Genomic DNA, 24,520 nt, shown 5'->3' with positions numbered 1-24,520 from the left:
GCCCCTTTCCCTGCACGATGCCAAGCACGGTGAAGTTCTGCATAGATATACAGTAACGTGTGTCTCCTTCCAACATTTCATGTCCCATTTAGGATCCCAAATCGCAAGTTATTGACCTTTCTACGCACAGAGGGCCGTGAAATGTTGTGAGTTTGGGGATGGCACCAGGGGGAGCACAGCGGGGCACCCGGCCACCTCCGAGTGGCTCTGGCACTGCCCCCCCCCCCGGAACCGGAGGAGCATCTCTGCTCCCCGATCCAGTAAAGATGTACGAACTCTCCGAATGTTTTGAACGACTCTTTTGTAGAAACAGAGGGAGCAGTCTCGCCGGGTGATGAGCAGGAGGCTTTTTCCAAGGTTTTTATAGTTTTATGTTGTTTGTTTAAGTTGCTGTCTCTACTATTTCATTCCCAATGACACCGGATCCATGACACGGCCCTTTTCTGCTGTCTTTGTGACCTTGAACGTGACTCACAAAAAAAACCCGCATTTCTCCAGGCCAGGGGAAAGGTGGCAATCTCATATTTTAGCAGGTATACCTGCGTTAAAAAAAATTCTAAAATAAAACTGGGTATACACGCCTATTCCGGTGAGTGACCACTGTGGTAACCAGGCCACCTAAAGTAAGCCTCACTTGCGGCAATGTCGGGAATGCCCCCCTGGTTGGGTTGTCATGGGAACACTTGTTTGTTGATTCAATCGATCCAAAGTGAGTGTCATCGACTCTACCAAGTTGAACCTGGGGGGTGGTGATGGGGTTCTGATGCTGTAGCTGTGCTTTGTCTTGTTTTATCAATTTGAATCTCTGTGTTCAGTGTTTCTTCTAAAAATACATTCAATAATATTTTACTTATCACCACCTCTCTGGAAATTGTAATGGTTCGGTCCAAATCTTATATATATATGGGGCTAGAGGGTGCTCGGGTGTCATCCCCCTCAGACCCCAGTGGAGTTTTTGAAGCCGTGCACAAAATCTCCATAAAGTTCTCGCGTAAGACACAACTCAGATATTCTTTCCATTTCCTCTGCTCCCGTCTCTGTTCTGTCCTGAGTGAAGCAGACACAAGATCCCGTGCCTCGTAAATGATGGGTCGGTAGCGCCTACCGGCTCCTGTGCTGCACCACTGTGACCTCCAAACAGGCCTTTCGAACTAATACTACGTTTGGGTAAAGGCGGCACCGTGGCATCATCCACGAGGAAGCACAATCTGTAAGTTCATCTATGTACGCACACGGCGTAAGAGTGACTTATCAACAAGTTATTTGCATTTGTACAGAGACTGAGCATTAATCTTCACACTTTTGTGCCGTTCCAATTTCACTTCCCTTCCATTAAAAACACCTGAAGTCAGCTCCTGTCTCGGGTACTTTTTGGGAGAGTGTTAGGCTCGCTGCGTAGCTACGTACGCCCAGGCGTGGCGACTGCGGAAGAACCTCAGAACTGATACGAAGTCCTGTAGGTTCTGTCAACAAACACCTAAAACCTCATGTAATATTAGGAATATCAGGGGGTTTTGCGTCACTGTTATTGGGTCAACAAGGGGGTGACCTCAAGGTCGCAGGGAGGACTCGGTTCTAAGAGCAGTTTAGCGTGCACCACCTTCTTGGAGGTAGTGGGTGGGGGTGCTGGGATACACCCTCACAGTGACTCCATGGTTCCACTGGGGACCTCAATGTCCACAACATCCAGGAAGTAACATTGACTGTCCAGAACAAACCATGTTCCACCACCAGAGGGCAGTCATGATCGCGTTCTGGGAGCAGACATCATTAAGGTATGACATCACAATGCTTTGCATTATAAAGCATAGCTGGAACTACCGCGCCGGATATATAAAGACAGTGTGTTTTCCCAATTGCTGAATCTTGGACAATTGTTGGATTAATCTTGGACCGAGGGCGGCGCTTGGATGACTCCAGGGACTAAGCTTCCATCAGAGTGTCTCCGCCTGTCTACGGTGTTTAAGGGTCACGACTATGTCTTGTTTTCGTAGCTTTCTCTTGAGGTAGAGTTCTTGTTATTTGTTTTCTCCAAGGACTCTCTACATAAATCCAGTCTTATTTGACATCCGTGTCCGGTTCTTCTCTGCATCTGGATCCTGGAAACCACATCCTTGGTTTGATCTGGATGGTCAATGGCACAGACGTCCAGTCACAAAACACTGCTCGGGTTCAGATCGAGATGTTACCCCCTGGATGTTGTGGACTTTGATATCCCCAGTAGAACCATGGAGTCACTGGGGGACGTATCGGGTGGGGAGCTTGGGTACACCCCCCTGGACCTCTGTGCCGTGGACGGTCCGTATCAAACCATGTTCCACCACCAGGGGGCATTGTACCTGGTATCAGAGCTCCTCAGGCTGAAGGTCGATGATCAACGTTGTATTTCAGACCTGAGGCCAAATGTTCTTGACAGTCAGGTGAAGAGAGGACCAGAGCTGCCTAGCGCCACCTAGTTGTGGGCTTGACCAGATGGCTGGGAAGTCAAAATGGGCAGTGAGAGGGACCCTGTCCGGAGTGATTCCGCCTCTGGAGCCTCTGCCACATCCTGAAGGAGGCTGAAGACATGGGAGTCCTAGTGGGCCCTGTTAAAAGCAGATGCTAGGGGGTGTGGGCCAAAGGTGGTCTGTCATAGCGTCAACCCAAGAACCAACTGGGCCACCAGCGGTGAGGGAGGCCCTTCCAGTCCCCCGGGGCTTGGCCAGCATGGGGGACTCACCATTTGGTAGACAGGAACCGGCAGGCCAGGCTCCAGAAGCGAAAGTTCTGGTGTGGGAGGACTTGGAGAGACAATGAGGAAGGACTTTGGGCTTAAAAGAGGTTCTGGCATCCGATGACTCGGAGGGGAAAGCAGGACAACACCCAGGCTGGGAGAGGGGGCGGGGGGGCAGGCTGGAGGGCAAACCCTGACTGAGGATATGGAGGATATCATTAGGAGGTGGTAGGAAGACCCTGACGAACTTCTAAAATGCCAGGGTTGGAGTGCTCTGGGGGATGAGAACCCCTCTCCTTAGTTGAAGTCCCTGGCGGCCAGGTGCCTCGATGGGTTCAGTGGAAAGTACTGTGGGAGTGTGGGCCACAGGGGGAACTTTTCATTGACTTTTTACAGCTCTGACTCATGGAGGCAGATATTCACTGATCAGCCACAACATTAAAAACACCACTAATAACACTAATACTGTGTAGCTCCCCCTGGTGTCCTCAAAACAGCTGTGACGTGGAGGCATGGACTCCACCAGACTGAAGGTGTTCAAGTTCAAGTTCAAGTTCAAGAGATGTCCTGTGGTATCTGGCACCAAGACGTTAGCAGCAGATCCTTTCTGGAAGTTGGAGGTGGGGCCCCATGGATCAGGCTTGTTGTTCCAGCACATCCCACAGATGCTCCATGGGATCGGACCCTAACCCCGCCCATCCACATGATGTAGAAGAAAAGGTGATTCATCAGACCTCCACCTTCCATTGCTCCACGGTCCAGTTGTGATGCTCATGTGTCCATTGTAGGTGCTTTCAGGGGTGGACAGGGGTCAGCATGGACACTGTGAGCTCCCATACGCAGCAAGCTGCCATGCACTGTGTGTTCTACACCTTTCTATCATAGCAACATTCACTGTTCCACCACTTTGTGCTGCAGTAGCTCTTCTGTGGGATCGAACCAGACGGACTAGACTTCACTCCCCACATGCAGTGGTCGTCCTTCCTTGGACACTTTTGGTAGTAACCACTGCACAGCGGGAACAGCCACAAGACCTGTGCTTGTGGAGATGCTCTGACCCAGTCGTCCAGCATCACAATGTGCTCCTTGTCAAAGTGGCTCAGATCCTTATGCTGCTTCAACACATCAACTTCAACAACTGACTCTTCACCTGCTGCCTCATTTAATTATAATATATAAGACTATATATCTAATAATAATATACAACAGTATACATCTAATAATATATAAGACTATATATCTAATAATAATATATAACAGTATATATTTAATAATAATATATAACAGTATATATCTAATAATAATATATAACAATATATGTATCTAATAATAATATATGACAATATATATATATAATAATGATTTATAACAGGCTATATCTAATAATAATATATAACAGTATAAATCTAATATTAATATATAATAGTATATATCTAATAATAATATATAACAGTATATATCTAATAATAATATATAACAGTATATATAAATATATATAAAATAATATATAACAGTATATATATAATAATAATATATAACAGTATATATATTAATGATATATAACAGTATAATAATAATAATAATAATAATAATAATAATAATAATATATCCCACTCCTTGACAGGTGCCATTGGAACCAGGTGATGCATGTTCTTCACTTCACCTGTCACTGGTTTAATGTTGTGGCTGAACTGCATGTCAACGTATATCACTGATCTTAATGAAACCATCGACGCTCTCTCTCAATTCAATAAAAATGTAATTGAATAAAGAGAGAGATAGAAGGGAGGAGGCAGGAGGCAGGAGGGAGGAGGGAGGAGGGAGGAGGGAGGAGGCAGGAGGGAAGAGGCAGGAGGGAGGAGGCAGGAGGCAGGAGGGAGGAGGCAGGAGGGAGGAGGGAGGAGGCAGGAGGGAGGAGGGAGGAGGGAGGAGGGAGGAGGCAGGAGGCAGGAGGCAGGAGGCAGGAGGCAGGAGGCAGGAGGCAGGAGGGAGGAGGGAGGAGGCAGGAGGGAGGAGGGAGGAGGGAGGAGGCAGGAGGCAGGAGGGAGGAGGGAGGAGGGAGGAGGGAGGAGGGAGGAGGCAGGAGGGAGGAGGGAGGAGGCAGGAGGCAGGAGGCGAGGGAGGAGGCAGGAGGGAGGAGGCAGGAGGGAGGAGGCAGGAGGGAGGAGGCAGGAGGGAGGAGGGAGGAGGCAGGAGGCAGGAGGGAGGAGGCAGGAGGCAGGAGGGAGGAGGCAGGAGGGAGGAGGCAGGAGGCAGGAGGGAGGAGGGAGGAGGGAGGAGGGAGGAGGCAGGAGGGAGGAGGGAGGAGGCAGGAGGCAGGAGGCGAGGGAGGAGGCAGGAGGGAGGAGGCAGGAGGGAGGAGGCAGGAGGGAGGAGGCAGGAGGGAGGAGGGAGGAGGCAGGAGGCAGGAGGCAGGAGGGAGGAGGGAGGAGGGAGGAGGGAGGAGGCAGGAGGCAGGAGGCAGGAGGGAGGAGGCAGGAGGCAGGAGGCAGGAGGCAGGAGGGAGGAGGGAGGAGGGAGGAGGGAGGAGGCAGGAGGGAGGAGGGAGGAGGCAGGAGGGAGGAGGGAGGAGGGAGGAGGTAGGAGGGAGAAGGGAGGAGGGAGGAGGGAGGAGGGAGGAGGCAGGAGGGAGGAGGGAGGAGGGAGGAGGCAGGAGGGAGGAGGGAGGAGGCAGGAGGGAGGAGGCAGGAGGGAGGAGGCAGGAGGGAGGAGGCAGGAGGGAGGAGGCAGGAGGCAGGAGGGAGGAGGGAGGAGGGAGGAGGGAGGAGGCAGGAGGCAGGAGGGAGGAGGGAGGAGGGAGGAGGCAGGAGGGAGGAGGGAGGAGGGAGGAGGGAGGAGGGAGGAGGGAGGAGGCAGGAGGCAGGAGGCAGGAGGCAGGAGGCAGGAGGCAGGAGGGAGGAGGGAGGAGGGAGGAGGGAGGAGGCAGGAGGGAGGAGGGAGGAGGCAGGAGGGAGGAGGGAGGAGGGAGGAGGGAGGAGGGAGGAGGGAGGAGGGAGGAGGGAGGCTTAGTGTGGCTGAGCTGCAGCTCATCCTACAGCTGTGTGTGTGTGTGTGTGTGTGTGTGCGTGCGTGTGTGCGTGCGTGCAGCTCCTGGAGGAGGCATCCGGCCGCAGCTCTGGCAGCTGAGGAACCGCGCGGGGCCGGCATGGCCTGCATGCTGGCCGCCCTGTCCGCCAACAACACGGCCGTCACCAACTCCATCATCATGGTGAGTTGAGCGGGTTGACAGGAAACAGGAGAATTGAAAATCAACTTTTACTTCACTTTGTGACTTTTCATAGTCGTTCTGGATGTGGTCGCATCTAAAACTCGATGTTTTTTGTTGATTCGTTTTTATTTTAAAACACAAGATGCATCACTTATAATAACTCAGGTTTTAAGATGCTGGAAGGTGGATTTGCCGAGTTTCAGGAGCTAGGCTAGCTGAACCCATCTGCAGCCATGCATTGAGCTAACACAGTTAGCAGGCAGCGCTGGGAGCTTCCCTTTAATGTCTTGAGGATCGTTAAAACGCGTTTGGAGGAGGTGGTGGAGGAGGTGGTGGAGGCTCAGCGAGCACGGAGCTGCCACCGGGGCTGTCTGCGGCACCGGGGCTGTCTGCGCTCGTTTGTTGCACGCACCCCACTTCCTGTCTCTCTCCACCTGTCTCTCTCTAGAGTAAAAGGTAACGACAACCATTTGGAGGCTGTTGTCAGGAGGTTGGAACCCAGAATATAGATCGAAAACAAAGCAGAATCCGTGAGGTGTGTGGTGTTATTCTGTCTCAATCATGTTGCCTGTTCTTTTTCTTGAAGCCTGTTCTTTTTCTTGAAGCCTGTTCTTTTTCTTGAAGCCTGTTCCTTTTCTTGAAGCCTGTTCCTTTTCGTTTTAGCGTGTTGCGTGTTCTTTTTAGCTGGAGTGCATCAGTGTGTTGGACCAGGTTGCTGCTTGTTTTCCACTCTGGCTTTGACCGACAGTTACCTGCGGTCCCGGTATAGAAACAGATTAGAGCTGCAGCTCCATATGGGGCAACATGCAACCTGCCCCCATTACAGTGAAATACAAACTAAAAGACGGGACGACAGGTAGCAGACAGCCACACCGAAACTTTTAGAATAAAGTCCCAACACGCAACAAGTGTATCAGCTTGTAGTAGTAATTCTGCATTTCACCAGGACTCACGAGTCGTTATGTCAGCAGATGCTGCGTTCCAGGGAAACTTGGAAAATTGTAACTCGTTTTAGTAGTAATGCCGATGTAAAGACGAGTGACATCACGAACTGATGCTACGTTCCACGGGAACTCGAAAATGTGTAATTGGTTCGATATGAAGTGATGATGTGTTTTATGGGAACTCGGAAAACTGTAATTTGTTTTGCTGCCTGCAGCTGTATTTATAATAATAATAATAATAATCTTAATTGTTATTATTATTATTGTTATTATCGGGCTGAACCCCTATTGTTTTTACTCTGATTTTTATGATTAATCTTCTTGGCATTTTTTGGGCCAAAAATGTCTGGAACACGCTCACCGCAGAACTCATGGACATGGTTGAGGTCTTGTTGGAACCGGGCGTTTCAGACATCTTGTTCATTTTGAGCAGGAATTGGTAAAAAACAGTTGCAACTTTACCGGAAGTTGGAAGAACTTTGCCCTTGATTAGTTTATGAAACGAGCTTTGTGACATCATGAAACAATGTCATATAAAAACAGGCCTCCTCTCTGGGTGCTCATTTGCATTTGGAGAGTTGTGCTGTGTCGACCTGGTTTAGTGTCGTAGTTACACTTGTTCAGATGACAGACCGGAGGAGCCCATGCCGCGTTCAAAGTAAACTCGGAAAATTGCAACTCGTGCTGCGTTTTACAGAACCAGGAAACCTGTAATACATACTTAACACCACTAAACTGCACCCTGTGTATTGCTTCCTGCAAGTATATGTATATGTTATTGTTATTAGTTGAAGTCATTTGAATCTCCATCTCTGAGGCTGACAAATCATCTCTTGAACTTGAACTTGAGGAGTTTTGGTTCATGTGTAGTGACTGTGCTCAGTGCTGCCCCCTGTGTTCACAACGTGCGTTGCACTCACGTGAAGGACGGTTGCTTGTCATCTGCTTCCCAGCGACGGGGGAAGCCCTGACTGAGCGGAAAGAGGAAGAGTTGTGTCGTCTTTGGGAAGCAAAGGAAAGTTTATGGGGAGTTACTCTTATGAAAGTTGAATTTTCATGAAATCAATACCGGACTCATCAACCGTCGCCACGGAAACTTAAAAGGGAGAAATTCAACACTCCAAATATTGTGCTTTAAGTGAGAGTTTTTTTTATTTCCAGTTTGTGAATGAACAGCAGGCTGGACCGGCTGGAGGCTGCAGCTGCATTCTGGGAGTTTTTGTCAGCCAATCACATGTCCTGACTTTTGGAGTCTCCTGTTCCATTTCGTCTGGAAGCAGCGAACCACTGATGTTGAATCCAGTTCCACTTTGTCGATTGACGCTACAAGTTTGCAAGTATTATAGGATGTTGAGCAGTCACTGAAGTATTAAAGCCGTAATAACTCTGACCCCCACAGAACACCAACGGGCTCCCGGACCTCATGTTGGAGCCCCGCGCAGTGTGTGTGTGTGTGGAGGAGGTGGTGCAGCAGATGCCCCTGCTGGCCAAGGTGGAGACCACGTTGACGGAGGCCCAGCGCTTCTCCTCGTTGCCGCGGCGACCGGCCGTCAACATCCAGTTCATGAACGTCTCCTACTGCATCCAGGAGGGAAGCTACTGGCGCAAGAGAGGTGGGCAGGGAATTGAACCCCCGACGCTGGCAGGGTTACTGCCTTGCTCGAAGGGAGTAGAACCCCCGACCTTGCCTTGGTTACCGCCTTGCTCTTGGGAATAGAACCCCGACCATGGCAGGGCTAGTGCCTTGCTCTAGGGTAGAAACCAACAGCAGGACCCTGGAGCCACTGAGAGTCGATGATCTTGCTCAAGGGCACGTTGTCAGACGTATCACCTCAGGCGTGTGATACAGAACGACCTCATCATCCTGTGTCTCATGCAACGAACCAACACATCCCACGATGCAGATCAGTGCATTTCTACACAGATTAATAAAATATGAAAATAATAAAAAGAGAAATATACACAAATATACAGAAATATGCAGAGATATATAGAAATATGCAGATACACAGAAATGAGAGCTATACGGAAATAGCCAAATAGCATAAATGTAAATATGTACTTTGTCATCCAGCTCCTCTGTTTGAGGCTGTTTAGTTCCCGATGACCCCTCCTGGCCCCTGCAAACCGATATCCTTCCTTTTGTCAAAAAGTTCCATCTGAAGCTGCTGGACGGCTCCGCCTCGTTTGGATAATCTGCTAATACCAGGTGGCCCCGCCCGAGCAGAGACCCGCTTCTGCTGTTTGGGCGGAAACGCTCGGGTTTCGGTGGAAACATTCCAGCCGTGGGGGGATGATCGTGGTGGAAAAGTATGAAAGAGCTGGAGAGAAACCTGTGGTTTCACTCATTAGATCAGTGTTTCACACAAGGATGTAGAAGCCTCCTTGTTATTATGGTCTGTATGACTCTGGAGTCTTTGCGGCAGAAGAGTGGGAGAGCGACTGAACGTCAATAAACTGAAATTAATAATTCAAGTAAATTTAATTGCGTGGAAAACAAGCGGTCGAGGCGTGCGGCGTCATTCATATCAAATATGAACCATTAACTCTTTGCATTCCACCAAAACATCATTTTGACAGAATTGAACAATTCCTGTATGAATTCCATCCACGCCTCCGAACCGAACCCACTCGTCTTGTCGTTCATCGTTCAGGAAGTCCTCCCTCGCTCAGTGGGCGTGGCACAGGTTGGACCAAACTGAACGACTCTTTCTACTGAGTGACTCTGCTGAGTGACTCTACTGAGTGACTACTGAGTGACTACTGAGTGACTACTGAGTGACTACTGAGTGACTCTACTGAGTGACTACTGAGTGACTACTGAGTGACTACTGAGTGACTCTACTGAGTGACTACTGAGTGACTCTACTGAGTGACTCTACTGAGTGAGTTCTGAGTGACTCTACTGAGTGACTCCACTGAGTGACTCCGCTGAGTGACTCTTCTGAGTGACTCTACTGAGTGACTACTGAGTGACTCTACTGAGTGACTCTACTGAGTGACTCTACTGAGTGACTCTACTGAGTGACTCTCCTGAGTGACTGAGTGACTCCACTGAGTGACTCCACTGAGTGACTCTACTGAGTGACTCTACTGAGTGACTACTGAGTGACTCTACTGAGTGACTACTGAATGACTACTGAGTGACTCTACTGAGTAATTACTGAGGGACTCTACTGAGTAACTACTGAGTGACTCTACTGAGTGACTACTGAATGACTCTACTGAGTGACTCTACTGAGTGACTACTGAGTGACTCTACTGAGTGACTACTGAGTGACTCTACTGAGTGACTCTACTGAGTGACTCTACTGAGTGAATACTGAGTGACTCTACTGAGTGACTACTGAATGACTACTGAGTGACTCTACTGAGTAATTACTGAGGGACTCTACTGAGTAACTACTGAGTAACTACTGAGTGACTCTATTGAGTGACTCTACTGAGTGACTACTGAGTGACTCTACTGAGTGACTACTGAGTGACGACTGAGTGACTCTACTGAGTGACTCTCCTGAGTGACTCCACTGAGTGACTCCACTGAGTGACTCTACTGAGTGACTACTGAGTGACTCTACTGAGTGACTCTACTGAGTGACTACTGAGTGACTCTACTGAGTGACTACTGAATGACTACTGAGTGACTCTACTGAGTGACTACTGAATGACTACTGAGTGACTCTACTGAGTAATTACTGAGGGACTCTACTGAGTAACTACTGAGTGACTCTACTGAGTGACTCTACTGAGTGACTACTGAGTGACTCTACTGAGTGACTACTGAGTGACTCTACTGAGTGACTACTGAATGACTACTGAGTGACTCTACTGAGTAACTACTGAGTGACTCTACTGAGTAACTACTGAGTGACTCTACTGAGTGACTCTACTGAGTGACTCGACTGAGTGACTCTACTGAGTGACTACTGAGTGATTCTACTGAGTGACTCTACTGAGTGACTCTACTGAGTGACTCTACTGAGTGACTACTGAGTGACTCGACTGAGTGACTACTGAGTGACCACTGAGTGACCACTGAGTGACTCTACTGAGTGACTACTGAGTGACTCTACTGAGTGACTCTACTGAGTGACTCTACTGAGTGACACTACTGAGTGACTCTACTGAGTGACTCTACTGAGTGACTCTACTGAGTGACTACTGAGTTACTACTGAGTGACTACTGAGTTACTACTGAGTGACTACTGAGTGACTCTACTGAGTGACTCTACTGAGTGACTACCGGTAGAGTGCAGTAGAGTGCAGGTTACTGCAGGACAGTTAGGATTTGTTGCTGTTGCTGATTAGAGATGACAATCCAATTAAAGGAGCAGCAGGATTAGTCCAGCGGGAGGAAAATACTGCAGTACTTGAAAAATACACACTAGATACTGCAGTACCTCTCACTGTACAATGAGATAGAAATGTCCCAAACATGTAGAATTGTGCTTTTTATTATTATGGTCTGTTGATAGTGATGACGACTGAACGATTGTTTGAAATGACTCAGGATTCAGGAGTCACAGAAAGAGTCAAGGTTCAGTCACAAACTGAAAACAATAAAAACAACTGAGACTCCAAGGAGAGAGGTGTGTGTGTGTGTGTGTGTGTGTGTGTGTGTGTGTGTGTGTGTGTGTGTGTGTGTGTGTGTGTGTGTGCTATAGAAACCTTTTCAGTTTGACGAAACCAAGAGGTAATATGAAACTCTGTAACACCTCTCCTCTTCCTCCTCCTCCTCTCCTCCTCTCCTCCTCTCCTCCTCCAGGTAATAAGACTCTTCTCAGAGGGATCTCTGGGAGTTTCTCCAGTGGAGCTCTGGTCGCCATCATGGGTCCGTCTGGAGCCGGGAAGTCAACGCTGATGAACATCCTGGCTGGGTACAGGTGTGTAGTACTGTGTGTACAACTGTGTGTAGTACTGTGTACACTACTGTGTGTACTGTGTGCACTACTGTGTGTACTACTGTGTGTACTATGTTTACTGTGTGTACGGTGTGTAGTACAATGTGTACTACTGTGTGCACTCTGTGTAGTACTGTGTGTAGTACTGTGTGTACTACTGTGTGTACCACTGTGTGTACTGTGTAGTGCTGTGTGTACTACTGTGCGTATCCCCTTCCTGTGAGGTGGTTCCTGTCTGATTCTGGTCTTGGTGCTGATGCTGTGACTCTTCTTGTTTCCAGGGAAACAGGGATGAAAGGGCAGATCCTGATCAACGGCCTCCCCCGGGACCTGCGCTCCTTCCGGAAGGTTTCCTGTTACATCATGCAGGACGACGTGCTGCTGCCCCACCTCACCGTGCACGAGGCCATGATGGTGCGCACACACACACACACAGACACAGACACACACATCATCTTTGTGTCATGTGATGTTGTATCATGTGATGTGTGATGTTGTCTCGTGATGTTTTGTGATGTGTCATGATGTTGTGTCATTTTGTGTCATGTGATGCTATGTCATGTGATGTTGTGTCATATTGTGTCATGTGTCATTGTGTCATGTGATGTTGTGTCATGTGATGTGTCATGTTTCATCATGTGATGTGTCATGTTGTGTCATGTGATTCTGTGTTATGTGATGTGATGTTGTGTCATAAGATGTTGTCTCGTGTGATGTCATGTGATGTGGAATTTGATGTGTGATGTGATGTCATCTGATGTTGTGTCATGTTGTGTTATGTGATGTTGTCTCATGTTGTGTCATGTGATGTTGTGTCATGTTATATCCTGTCATGGTGTGATGTGATGTGTGATGTTGTGTCATGTTGTGTTATGTGATGTTGTCTCATGTTATGTCATGTGATGTTGTGTCATGTTGTATCCTGTCATGTTGTCATGTCATGTTGTGTCATGTGATGTGTCATGTGATGTTGTCTAATGTGATGTTGTCTAATGTGATGTTGTGTCATCTGATGTTGTGTCATGTTGCCTCATGTGATGTTTTGTGATGTTGTGTAATTTTGTGTCATGTGATGTTGTGTCATGTGGTGTGTCATGCGATATTGTGTCATGTGATGCTATGTCATGTACTGTTGTGTCATGTAGTGCCGTGTCATGTGATGCTGTGTCATGTGATGTATCATGTTCTGTTGTGTCATGTAATGCCGTGTCATGTAATGCTGTGTCATGTGATGCTGTGTCATGTGGCGTTGTGGCATGTGACGTTGTGTCATGTTGTGTCATGTGACGTTGTGTCATGTTGTGTCCTGTGATGTTGTGTCATGTGATGTTGTCTAATGTGATGTTGTGTCATCTGATATGTCATCTCTTGAGAAGTGTCATGTGATGTTTTGTGCCGTCGTCATGATGTGTAATTTTGTGTCATGTTCTGTTGTGTCATGTAATGCTGTGTCATGTGATGCTGTGTCATGTGACGTTGTGTCAAGTGACGTGTCATGTTGTGTTAGGTGATGTTGTGTTAGGTGACGTTGTGTCATGTTGTGTCAGGTGATGTTGTGTCATGTGACGTTGTGTCATGTTGTGTCCTGTGATGATGTGTCATGTGATGTGTGATGTTGTGTCATGTGATGTTGTCTAATGTGATGTGTCATCTGATATGTGTCATGTCTCATGTGAAGTGTCATGTGATGTTTTGTGGCGTCGTCATGATGTTGTGTAATTTTGTGTCATGTGATGCTGTGTCATGTGATGCTGTGTCATGTGATGCTGTGTCATGTGACGTTGTGTCATGTTGTGTCATGTGATGCTATGTCATGTGATGTGTCATGTTCTGTTGTGTCATGTGAGGTTGTGTCATGTGATGTGTCATGTTGTGTCATATGATGATGTGTCATGTGACGTGTCAAGTGACGCGTCATGTTGTGTCAGGTGATGTTGTGTCATGTCACGTTGTGTCATGTTGTGCCAGGTGATGTTGTGTCATGTGACATTGTGTCATGTGTCAGGTAATGATGTGTCATGTGTCAGGTGATGTTGTGTCATCTGACGTTGTGTCATGTGTCAGGTAATGTTGTGTCATGTTGTGTGATGTGACGTGTCATGTTGTGTCCTGTGATGATGTGTCATGTAATTTTGTCTAATGTGATGTTGTGTGATCTGATATGTGTCATGTTGTCTCATGTGATGGGTCATGTGATGTTTTGTGATGTTGTGTCATGATGTTGTTTCATTTTGTGTCATGTGATGCTGTGTCATGTGATGTTGTGGCATATGATGTGTCATGTGACGTTGTGTCAAGTGACGTATCATGTTGTCAGGTGATGTGTCAGGTGACGTTGTGTCATATTGTGTCAAGTGATGTTGTGTCATGTTCTGTTGTGTCATGTGATGTGTCATGTGATGTTGTGTGATGTGTCATGTTGTGTCATGTGCTGTTGTGTCATGTGATGTGTGATGTTGTGTCACCATGTTGTGTCATGTGATGTGTCACCATGTTGTGTCACCATGTTGTGTCATGTGATGTGTGATGTTGTGTCACCATGTTGTGTCATGTGATGTTGTGTCATGTGATGTTGTGTCATGTTGTGTCATGTGATGTTGTGTCATGTTGTGTTGTCTCATGTGATGTTGTCTTGGCTCCGCCCCCTCCAGGTATCAGCCAATCTGAAACTGAAGGAGAAAGTGGAGGCTCGCAAGGAGATGGTAAGGAAACACTAACACCAGATTGGGGTCGTTTATGAGTGTTGTCTTTGCGGCTGTAGATTATGAGGCATTATTCTTTGAGGCTGTAGTTTTTGAGGCTGATGGTCTGTAATTGAATCGGCATGGCATGACATTACATGGTATCTACCAGCGCTCGGCTCCACGTCTCCCTGCCCCTCGCGGACCGACTCTGTTCCCTCCGCTGACGGAGCCGGGACACGGGGACAGACCCCGTCCCCGGACACAATAACCCTAAACCCATGTTATTAAACCAGTGTGATCGCTTTCCACCTGTCCTACACCCTCTGCCTTCGGAGAAGGAAAGTTCTCCACCCGTTCTCCTTCTCCCTCTCACTATCCGCCGGTTCCCTCTAGCTCCGCCCTCCGGTGCAGCCGGCGGGCAAGAGAAGCGCTTGGTCCCGATGTCCCGGCACCGCACCCCAAACTGTAAAAGCCACGTCCAGGGTCTGAGCGCCATTTTTAAGAAGGAAAATAATAGTGGCACAGTGGCGCAGTGCACTGCACTGCTGCCTCACAGCTAGAAGGTCCTGGGTTGGATTCCCGCCTGGGGCGCTGTTGGCACCGTGCTCTGGTGGGTTATCTCCCAAACAGGAGCCTTTCTGGGTGGAGTTTGCATGTTCTCCCCGTGTTCACATGGGGTTTCCTCCACCTCACGTCAGTAAGGACCCCCCTCAAAAACATGCACCCATCATCGTCTGACCAGCGATGGACATTTATCACCTGGACCCCGGGCGCGTCCACGTACGCTGCCCACTGCTCCTGGCTGTGGCCCCGGAGGAAGGACAAGCCAGGATGGGTCAAAAGCAGAGGAGCCATTTCACCGGCCACCATCAAGCATGTGCATGTGTGTGTGTGTGTGTGCAAGCATGTGTTGTAGTGTGGTGTGTTGCGTGACTAATAAAGACTGTTTCTTCTTCTAATAAAATGTAAGAAAGTAAAGACCTGCCTCCGTAGACACTGGACCAGTTTCAGTTTCTTGTCTTTGCAGCCGAGCTCCACGGCTCTGATCGGATTCTCCATTTTTCTGAATGTTTCTTTTTCTTCCAGAAAACAAATAACTTTTGAAATATTTGTCGATACTTTTTGGAAATGTGCCGTAGCGGCATTTTCCCAAATGATACAAGGTTGAGATTGGGGAAATTTACAGAACGACTTATACGGAACATGGAGACCGGATCCTGTTCCTACACGACACCAACATGGAACGTTTCCAGTGAATTTACAACTTTCAGTGCAGGTGGTTGAAAAATGAGTCGGTTCAGCTCTAAAATGTGAATGGAAGTTGCACAAGAATGATTTTTTTGGTGGAAAACAAGGTTGGACTTTGATTCAGTTCGGTAATTATTTTCACCTCGGGAGTTGAAGATTCACTCTTCTGCAAAAAAGGACTCTCACTTTCACCCCCCGTCATTTAAAATGGGTTTGGTTTGCTCCGAATTTAACGTTGCTGAGTCATCACTCCTGTTCAACCATGCTGTCGACATTTTTTAGCTTTTAGCTTTTTGTCATAGTGGTCACTGTAGTGGTGGTAACTGGACAGACTTAATGTCCTGCGTGTCGTCCATGTCCCGTGTCTCCAGGTGAGGGAGATCCTCACGGCGCTGGGTCTTCTGGAATGTTCCAGGACCAGGACATCCCACCTGTCGGGGGGGCAGAGGAAGAGGCTGGCCATCGCTCTGGAGCTGGTCAACAACCCCCCCGTCATGTTCTTCGACGAGCCCACCAGGTGAGACCCCCTGTCACCTGTCTCACTTCCCGTCTCACCCCCTGTCTCAGCTCAGTCCCGTCTCATAGACCGTAGATGCCGTCCAGCGTCTCAACGTCTTCTCTCTGTCTGGTGTCCCAGCGGCCTGGACAGCTCGTCCTGCTTCCAGGTGCTGTCCCTGCTGAAGGCTCTGGCTCAGGGAGGACGGACCGTGATCTGCACCATCCACCAGCCCAGCGCCAAGCTCTTCGAGCTCTTCGACAAGGTGGGTCCAGGGTAGAGAGTTGGCAGCGAGGGATGCCGGGAGCTTGGCGGCGGGACAGCGTGAACTTCTGCTCTTCAGACAAGTTTGGGCTTTAAAACCGTGTACTCTGTTACTGGGCCAGGTCCTCACAACATTGTATCAGTGAGGATTATTTATCGGTTACATGTAAACCAATCAGACACGAGACAGCTGGTCAGGTGACCTGCCTCAAAACTCATTTTGAAACAATGGCAGATGGCAGTGAATTATGGGATTCTTTTATGAGCCTTTCCCAGATGAGTGCCGCTGGACGTGGCTCTGCTTTGCTCCTTGTCCACAACTTGCCACGTTTCCTTTGGCTCCAGACTGTGTTGCTCTGTGACTGCGTCGTTTGGTGTCTTGCAGCTCTACGTGCTGAGCCAGGGTCAGTGCATCTACCGAGGCAACGTGTCCTGCCTGGTGCCCTACCTGAGGGACCTGGGCCTCAACTGCCCCACCTACCACAACCCCGCTGACTTTGGTACGACGCGCAAAAGACACAAATACCCTGAATACCTTCAATACCTCTGACCAACACCAGTACTACCACCCCAACGCTAGTACCACTGCTGCTACTACTACTACTACTACACTACTAGTATTGTATATGATAATGTGACGTCTTGAATGGGGATGTGGTGCCACTAAAAATCTTCCGTTGTAGTTTTTGTCAGTCAGTCAGTTAGTCGGTCTATTAGAAAGAATTTTTTTTTTTTTTTTTTTTCCAAGGACATATTGTGTGTTATCACCGGGTGCGTTGCATTACATTTCACTGCATATATGTATGAAAGTATGTATATGTATGTGACTAATTAAAATCTTGAATCTTGAATCTCTTGTGCAGCATCACCAGATGGTGCCACTAGCTAGTGTAAGCATTAGCGTGTATGCAGAATGATAGGAAGCAGATAGATAGGGTAGTGAAGCCAGGAGGGGGAAGCAGTTCCCGTAGCAATGGTCATTCTTCAGACTGGTGTGACCGTGTGCGGGTCTCTGGTGTGTTGCAGTGATGGAGGTGGCGTCCGGCGAGTACGGAGACCAGACGAGTCGACTGGTCAACGCCGTGCAGGTCAGGAAGTGTGACGCTGCCAACCCGGTGGCGCTGAATGGAGCCACGCCCCTCAACATCCTGTGGCACGCGACTGATGAGGTAGCAGGCAGCCGTGCCCACCTCCACCCACATCTCCACCCACCACACACCCAATGACAGTAGACTGGCAGGAAGTAGTGCTGCTGCCAAGGAAGTGATGTGGTTTACGTGTTACAGGATGAGTGATGACAGTCTCTCTTTTTGAGACTTGGTTCTTGACGAGTCGTTTGATTTTCTGACTCTTTGTTCATTTTATTCAGTTGGTGGAATCAGACGTCGAGGTCAGAGACGGTGGTTCTGGGTCGTGAATGGAATTCTCACGAGAATCACTGTATTGTTGTTATTTATTTTGGTGGAATGCAAAGTGTAAACGACTCACATTCAATATGAACGATGTATTTTTTCCACATTCACATTCATACACAAGGATTCTCAAAGATTAACTCTCTCTCTCTCTCTCTCTCTCTCGCTCGCTCGCTCGGCCACTCACTGACTCAAACCTTGAGCAGCTTGTTGAGCTCGTAGCTGGGGTTTCGCCAAAGAAACAAATGACTCCTCTGCCGGAGCCACTCGGGACTCCTGAGTCGTTTAAAGGCTTTGTTTCGCTGTGACCCAGTCGTTTGCGAGTTTGCGTCACTCGTACAATTATCAGTGAGCGAGTCACTACGTCAGAACTGGACTCCGCTCTCCCTCCCCCACAGGATGCTGCTGCCTCAGACGGTTGCCATAGTTTCGCTGCCAGCTGTTTGACTCAGTTTGCCATTCTGTTCAGAAGAACTTTCCTCAGCATCCTCAGAGACTCGGTAAGAGGAGCCCCCCGCTGGGCGCAATGTGTACCGCACGCACACACACACACACACACACACACACACACACACACACACACACACACACACACACACACATAAACTTACAATCAAGGAGGCAAAAGACAGTTATAGGAGAAAGCTGGAGAAAAAACTCCAGCAAAACAACATGAGGGATGTGTGGAGTGGCATGAGAACCTTCACTGGTTTCCAGAAGACTGGTGGCATGGGGTTGGAGGGCCGTGCGGACCGGGCAAATGAACTGAACCTATTTTTCAATAGGTTTGATATTGCGGCCCATCCCCCACAAGTCTCTGCCGCTGGCTGCTCAACAACTACTGCCACTTTATCTCCCCCTACTCCTCCTCCTTACAGACCCCTTGTCTGTTCACCGCCTCAATTCGCACCCACCTACTCCACCCCTCCCCCCTGCTCTACATCCTTTCCTCCACAACCTGAGGACCCCACCCCTCCCCCAACTGTCACCTCTACAGTGTCCTTCATGCCTGACCTGGTGAGAAGACAGCTGACGAGACTCCACTCCGGCAAAGCTGCAGGCCCCGACGGTGTATTTCCCAGGGTGCTTAAAGCCTGTGCCCCCCAGCTGTGTGGAGTACTCAGCCAAGTCTTCAGCCTGAGCCTGCACCTCCAGAGGGTCCCTGTGCTGTGGAAGACGTCCTGCCTCGTTCCTGTGCCGAAGACGCCACGTCCCAGCGGCCCTCAGGACTACAGACCGGTGGCTCTGACGTCCCACATCATGAAGACCTTCGAGAGGCTCGTCCTGGAGCAGCTGAGGCCTATGAAGAAAGAAGAAGAAAGAAGAACGTCTTTATTCGTCACGCAACACACCACACTACAACACATGCTTGCACACACACACACACATGCACATGCTTTTGATGGTGGCCGGTTAAATGGATCCTCTGCATTTGACCATCCTGGCTTGTCCGTCCTCTGGGGGCACAGCCAGGAGCAGTGGGCAGCATACGTGGACGCGCCCGGGAACCAGGTGATAAGTGTCCATCGCTGGTCAGACAATGATGGGTGCATGTTTTTGGTGGGGGTCCTTACTGACGTGAGGTGGAGGAAACCCCATGTGAGCACGGGGCGAACATGCAAACTCCACACAGAAAGGCTCCTATTTGGGAGATAACCCGCCGGAGCATGGTCAGGCCTTTCACTGATCCACTGCAGTTCGCCTACCAGCCCCGCCTGGGAATTGAGGACAGCATCATCTACCTGCTGAACAGAGTCTACACTCATCTGGACAAGCCGGCGAGTACTGTGAGAGTCATGTTCTTTAATTTCTCCAGTGCTTTCAACACCATCCGTCCGGCTCTACTGGGTGAGAAGATGGCTGCGATGCAGGTGGAGGCCCCCATCGTGTCCTGGATTGTTGATTACCTGACGGGCAGACCACAGTATGTACGCCTACAGAACAGTGTGTCTGACAGGGTAGTCAGCAACACAGGGGCCCCGCAGGGGACTGTCCTCTCTCCCTTCCTCTTCACCCTCTACACCTCAGACTTCAACTATTTAACGGAGTCCTGCCACCTTCAGAAGTTTTCTGATGACTCAGCAATAGTTGGTTGTATTAAAAATGGTGATGAGAGTGTATACAGGACTGTTGTGGGCAACTTTGTCACTTGGGGTGAGCTGAACCATCTGCAGCTCAATGTGACTAAGACAAAGGAGCTCATACTGGATCTGAGGAGGGCAAAAACACCCGTGCCCCTGTTTCCATCCAGGGGTCCCTGTGGACACTGTGGAGGAGTACAAGTACCTGGGGGTGTACTTCAATAACAAGTTGGACTGGACCAGAAACACAGAGGCAGTCTACAAAAAGGGCCAAAGCCGACTCTTATTTCCTACGGAGGTTGAGGTCTTTTAACTGCCCGACGATGCTGAGGATGTTCTATGAGTCTGTTGTGGCCAGTACGATCTTCTTGGCTGTCACATGCTGGGGCAGTGGGCTGAGGGTCGCAGACAACGACAGACTAAACAAACTAATCAGGAGGGCCGGTGATGTCGTAGGAGAGGAGCTGGACACCCTGACGACTGTGGCAGAGAGGAGGATGCTGTCCAGGCTTCAGTCCATCTTGGACAATGTCTCACACCCTCTCTACGACACACTGGCCCAGCAGAGAAGCACCTTCAGCAGAAGACTCCTCTTACCCAGATGCACCACAGAGCGCCACAGGAAATCATTCCTGCCTGTGGTCATCAATCTCTACAACGCCTCCCTCAGAGTCAGACACCCCCTCTCTGTAACCTGACCTCAAAACCCGGACTTCCACTTCTGCACCTTCTTCTTTTTGCACATTTTTAACTGTACATTTTACACTCTATATAGATATGTTTATAACATATAGATATGTTTATATATATATGTTTATATATAAATATGTTTCTTAATAATTATTATATGTTGTATGTAGATTTGGAGCTGTAACAAAAGTAATTTCCCCCTGGGATTATTAAAGTATTTCGGATTCTGATTCTGATTCTGATTCTGACACACACACACACACACACACAAAACAAATCACATCCGTCCTCTTTCAGGTCCTCACACACCTGCGTATCGCCTCCCACATCGGCATCGGCGTCCTCATCGGTCTGCTCTACCTCGGCATCGGCAACGAGGCCAAGAAGGTTCTGAGCAACTCAGGCTTCCTCTTCTTCTCCATGTTGTTCCTCATGTTCGCTGCCCTGATGCCCACCGTGCTCACTTGTACGCCCACACACACACACACACACACACACACGCGCGCACGCGCACATGCCCACACACACACACATACACACACACACACACACACACGCGCGCACGCGCACATGCCCACACACACACACATACACACACACACACACACACACACACACACACACACACACACACACACACACACACACACACAGTGATTTCAGTTCCCCAGACAGATTGAATGTTACTTTATGTTGTCTGATCTTTGATTGTGTGTCTGTACTGTGTGTGTGTGTGCGTGTGCGTGTGCATGTGCAGTCCCTCTGGAGATGGGAGTTTTCCTGCGTGAACACCTGAACTACTGGTACAGTCTGAAGGCGTATTATCTGGCCAAGACCATGGCCGACGTCCCCTTCCAGGTGCGTCACCACACACTCACCACCAGGGGGCAGCGTGAACACCTTATTTTGTAGTCTTTCTGGAGCTGTACTGCAGTACTGTGTGTTTTTCAGGTAGTATTTCCCGTGCTGTACTGCAGTATTGTGTACTGGATGACGGCGCAGCCTCCGGACGCTGCTCGCTTCCTGCTCTTTCTGTCGTTTGGAGTTTTGACGTCGCTGGTGGCGCAGTCACTTGGACTGCTGATCGGAGCCGCTTCCACCTCGCTGCAGGTCACACACACACACACACACACACAGTCACTCTCACACACACACACACACACACACACACACACACACTCACACACACACACACACACACACACTCACACACACACACGCACACAGCTGACCAGCTGGCAGCTCACTGTGTTCTCCTGTCCGACCACCAGGTGGCGACGTTTGTGGGTCCGGTCACAGCCATCCCCGTGCTGCTGTTCTCTGGCTTCTTCGTCAGCTTTGACACCATTCCTTGGTACCTGCAGTGGATGTCCTACATCTCCTACGTCAGGTCAGGACCCCCACCGCCTCACACGCCAGAACAGCAGAGTGCACGACACATGTGCTTTCACACCCTGAACGCTGGGGGCAGGAATGATGTTAAATTTGATTTAAATCCAAATTCTACACTTCAGGGAGACTTTAATTTCTAATGACATTTAAACCACAGTCTACCTCAGTGGTTCTCAATGTGGGGTTCAGGGACCCCCCATAGGTCCTTCAAGAGGTCCCAGGGGGCCCATGAAGTTCGACTTCCCCACTATGGAGAATGTCCAGTGATGTTTGGATCTTGTTTGGCTGTTATCTCCCAAACCAGAGTGGAGACCCTGATTCAGATCTAATGGTAAAAACCTGCCAGTCCAGCACGTGGCTCTGAAGTTTGGACTAAATCAGATTTAACAATGAATCTATATCAGAATTGTCTTAAATGCCAAGTGAGTTTACACAAACAAGGAATTGGTCTCTGTGTTTGGTGCATAACAATAGAAATAAACACATTCAGATAGATTGGTTCTTTACTGCGATCAAACTGAGGCTCCTTGAAGTGGAGAAGGTTGAGGTTCACTGTTCCACATCAGTTTCCCTTGTTCAGGGTTTCATTGGGGCGACTGTTTCCCGGGTGTTGGTTCCACATCGTCCTTCAAACGGACTCACTCTCCAGCTCCCGGTCCCACCCAGACCCGGGTTTTAGGAATGACGGAGGAAGGGGTCTGGAAATGAGGTGTGATGGATCCTGTGTGTTCCTGCGGCAGGTACGGCTTTGAGGGAGTCATCCTGTCCATCTACGGCCGGAACAGGGACGACCTGCACTGCGACCAGGGAGCCACCTGCCACTTCCAGAAGTCCGACGCCATCTTGAAGGAGCTGGACATGAGGGACGCCAAGCTCTACCTGGACTTCATCATCCTCGGCATCTTCTTCATCTCCCTGCGACTCATAGCCTACTTTGTCCTGCGCTACAAGATCAGAGCTGAGAGGTAGAGGAGGAGGAGGAGGAGGAGGAGGAGGAGAGGAAGGCTACACAGTCCAGCGATATTGCATTGTTGTTTTGTACCGCCTAGCCTGTCAACCTACTGCAGCTGGCACCAGTTGAAAATCAGTTGAAAATCAGTTGAAAATAAGTGTAAAATCAGTGGAAAATCACTTGAAAATCGGTTGAGAATCAGTTGAAAATCACCTGAAAATCAGTTGAAAATCACTTGAAAATAAGTGGAAAATCACTTGAGAATCAGTTGAAAATCACCTGAAAATCAGTTGAAAATCAGTTGAAAATCAGTGGAAAATCACCTGAAAATCAATTGGAAATCAGTTGAAAAGCTGGAGGCTGCGCTTGGCGACCCTCCAGTCCAGTCCCTCACACCGTTCACCTCCACGCAGTGAAACTGAACAGCTGTCGTAGCGCTAGTCCTCAGTAGCACCGACCGCTTGTTTCAGATTATACCCTCAACCTTTCCCACATTTCTGTTGTAAATGGACGCATGCATTTGTTGTGCTCCAAACACGCAGGAGTTCATCGCTGCCGCTCAAGGCGTTGTGCGTATTCATGTTGCCATAGTTACGTTGTGTGTGTCTGTGTATTTCAGAGCGGGGTGGTCCGAGGCGCTTCAGTGTCACGAGCAGCCGGCGCACCAGGTGGCAGAGTAGCCGTAGGAGACTGTGCTTTAACGTCATTAAAAGGCCGGAATCATCTTCTATTGCAATGTGTATTTTTATATTCATTGGAAGTAAATGAATCAACTACTGCTGGCGGTAGTATTTAAAAAAAAAAGTATACAGAATTTGTACAGTTAGGAAAACTTTTTCTGAAAAAAGTGTAGCCATGAGATTCAGCTGCTTCGACCTGTTTCCATGTAAAGTCAACCTGGCTGCTTGACGTGGTTGTGAGCTGCCGGGCCGGAGCCGTCGAGCTTCATCCTTTTCATTTCAGCTGAAGTCAAAGACATTTTGTGCACATTTTCAAAATGAGGAAAAAATTCAATCAATGCATTTCTCCATCAATATCTTCTTCGACACGCACTGGCTGCACCTGAGACTCCACCTGCAGGACACACGAGAACGGAAAAGGACGGAGCAGGACGACTGGTGCCGCTCCGCCCTCCACCCGAGCCCCGTCAGGGGGGTTGGCGTTGAGGGTGGGAGTACGGATACCACCAAAACTACGTCTGGTTTTGAAGTTCCATTCCAGCGTCAGTAGGATCCAAACCTAAAAAAGGATCAAACTCTTCCTCCAAAATAAGTAAAACATTTTTTTTAAGTCTATTTATATATTTCCTCACTTGTGCTTCCTTGGAGCCCGTCACTCACATGTTACGTGAACGCCCACGTGCAGCACGCATGCCCCCCCCAGTGTCGGTATCAATATCAATATCAATATCAATATTGCTGATTCTGCCTTGGTATTACTTGGTATCGGATCAAAACCAATCCCTAGTTGCTGCTAAACCCTCTGTCCGCTGCGGCGCCGGGAGCTGTTCTCAGCCAATCAGCCGGTCCCGGTGT

The 24,520-nt window shown here is 49.0% G+C and overlaps 1 protein-coding gene across 1 annotated transcript; it reads left to right on the top strand.

The window, feature by feature from the left end:
• Positions 1-5,858: 5,858 nt before the first annotated feature.
• On the top strand, positions 5,859-23,002 carry abcg1 (ATP-binding cassette, sub-family G (WHITE), member 1; the record flags this gene model as incomplete). The annotated part of the gene is made up of 15 exons (XM_080007000.1): positions 5,859-5,921; positions 8,265-8,478; positions 11,631-11,748; positions 12,048-12,180; positions 14,418-14,468; positions 16,070-16,215; positions 16,336-16,459; positions 16,844-16,958; positions 17,485-17,627; positions 18,269-18,370; positions 20,939-21,107; positions 21,399-21,499; positions 21,593-21,751; positions 21,913-22,031; positions 22,774-23,002. 15 exons carry the CDS (start codon positions 5,859-5,861, stop codon positions 23,000-23,002), a joined length of 1,986 nt encoding a protein of 661 aa, XP_079863126.1.
• Positions 23,003-24,520: the final 1,518 nt, after the last annotated feature.

The sequence above is a fragment of the Zeus faber genome (genome assembly GCF_960531495.2).
Source record: "Zeus faber genome assembly, chromosome: 9".
Classification (NCBI taxonomy): Eukaryota; Metazoa; Chordata; class Actinopteri; order Zeiformes; family Zeidae; genus Zeus; species Zeus faber.
Note: the sequence above shows the minus strand (reverse complement) of the source record. Positions and strands in the feature narration are given on the sequence as shown.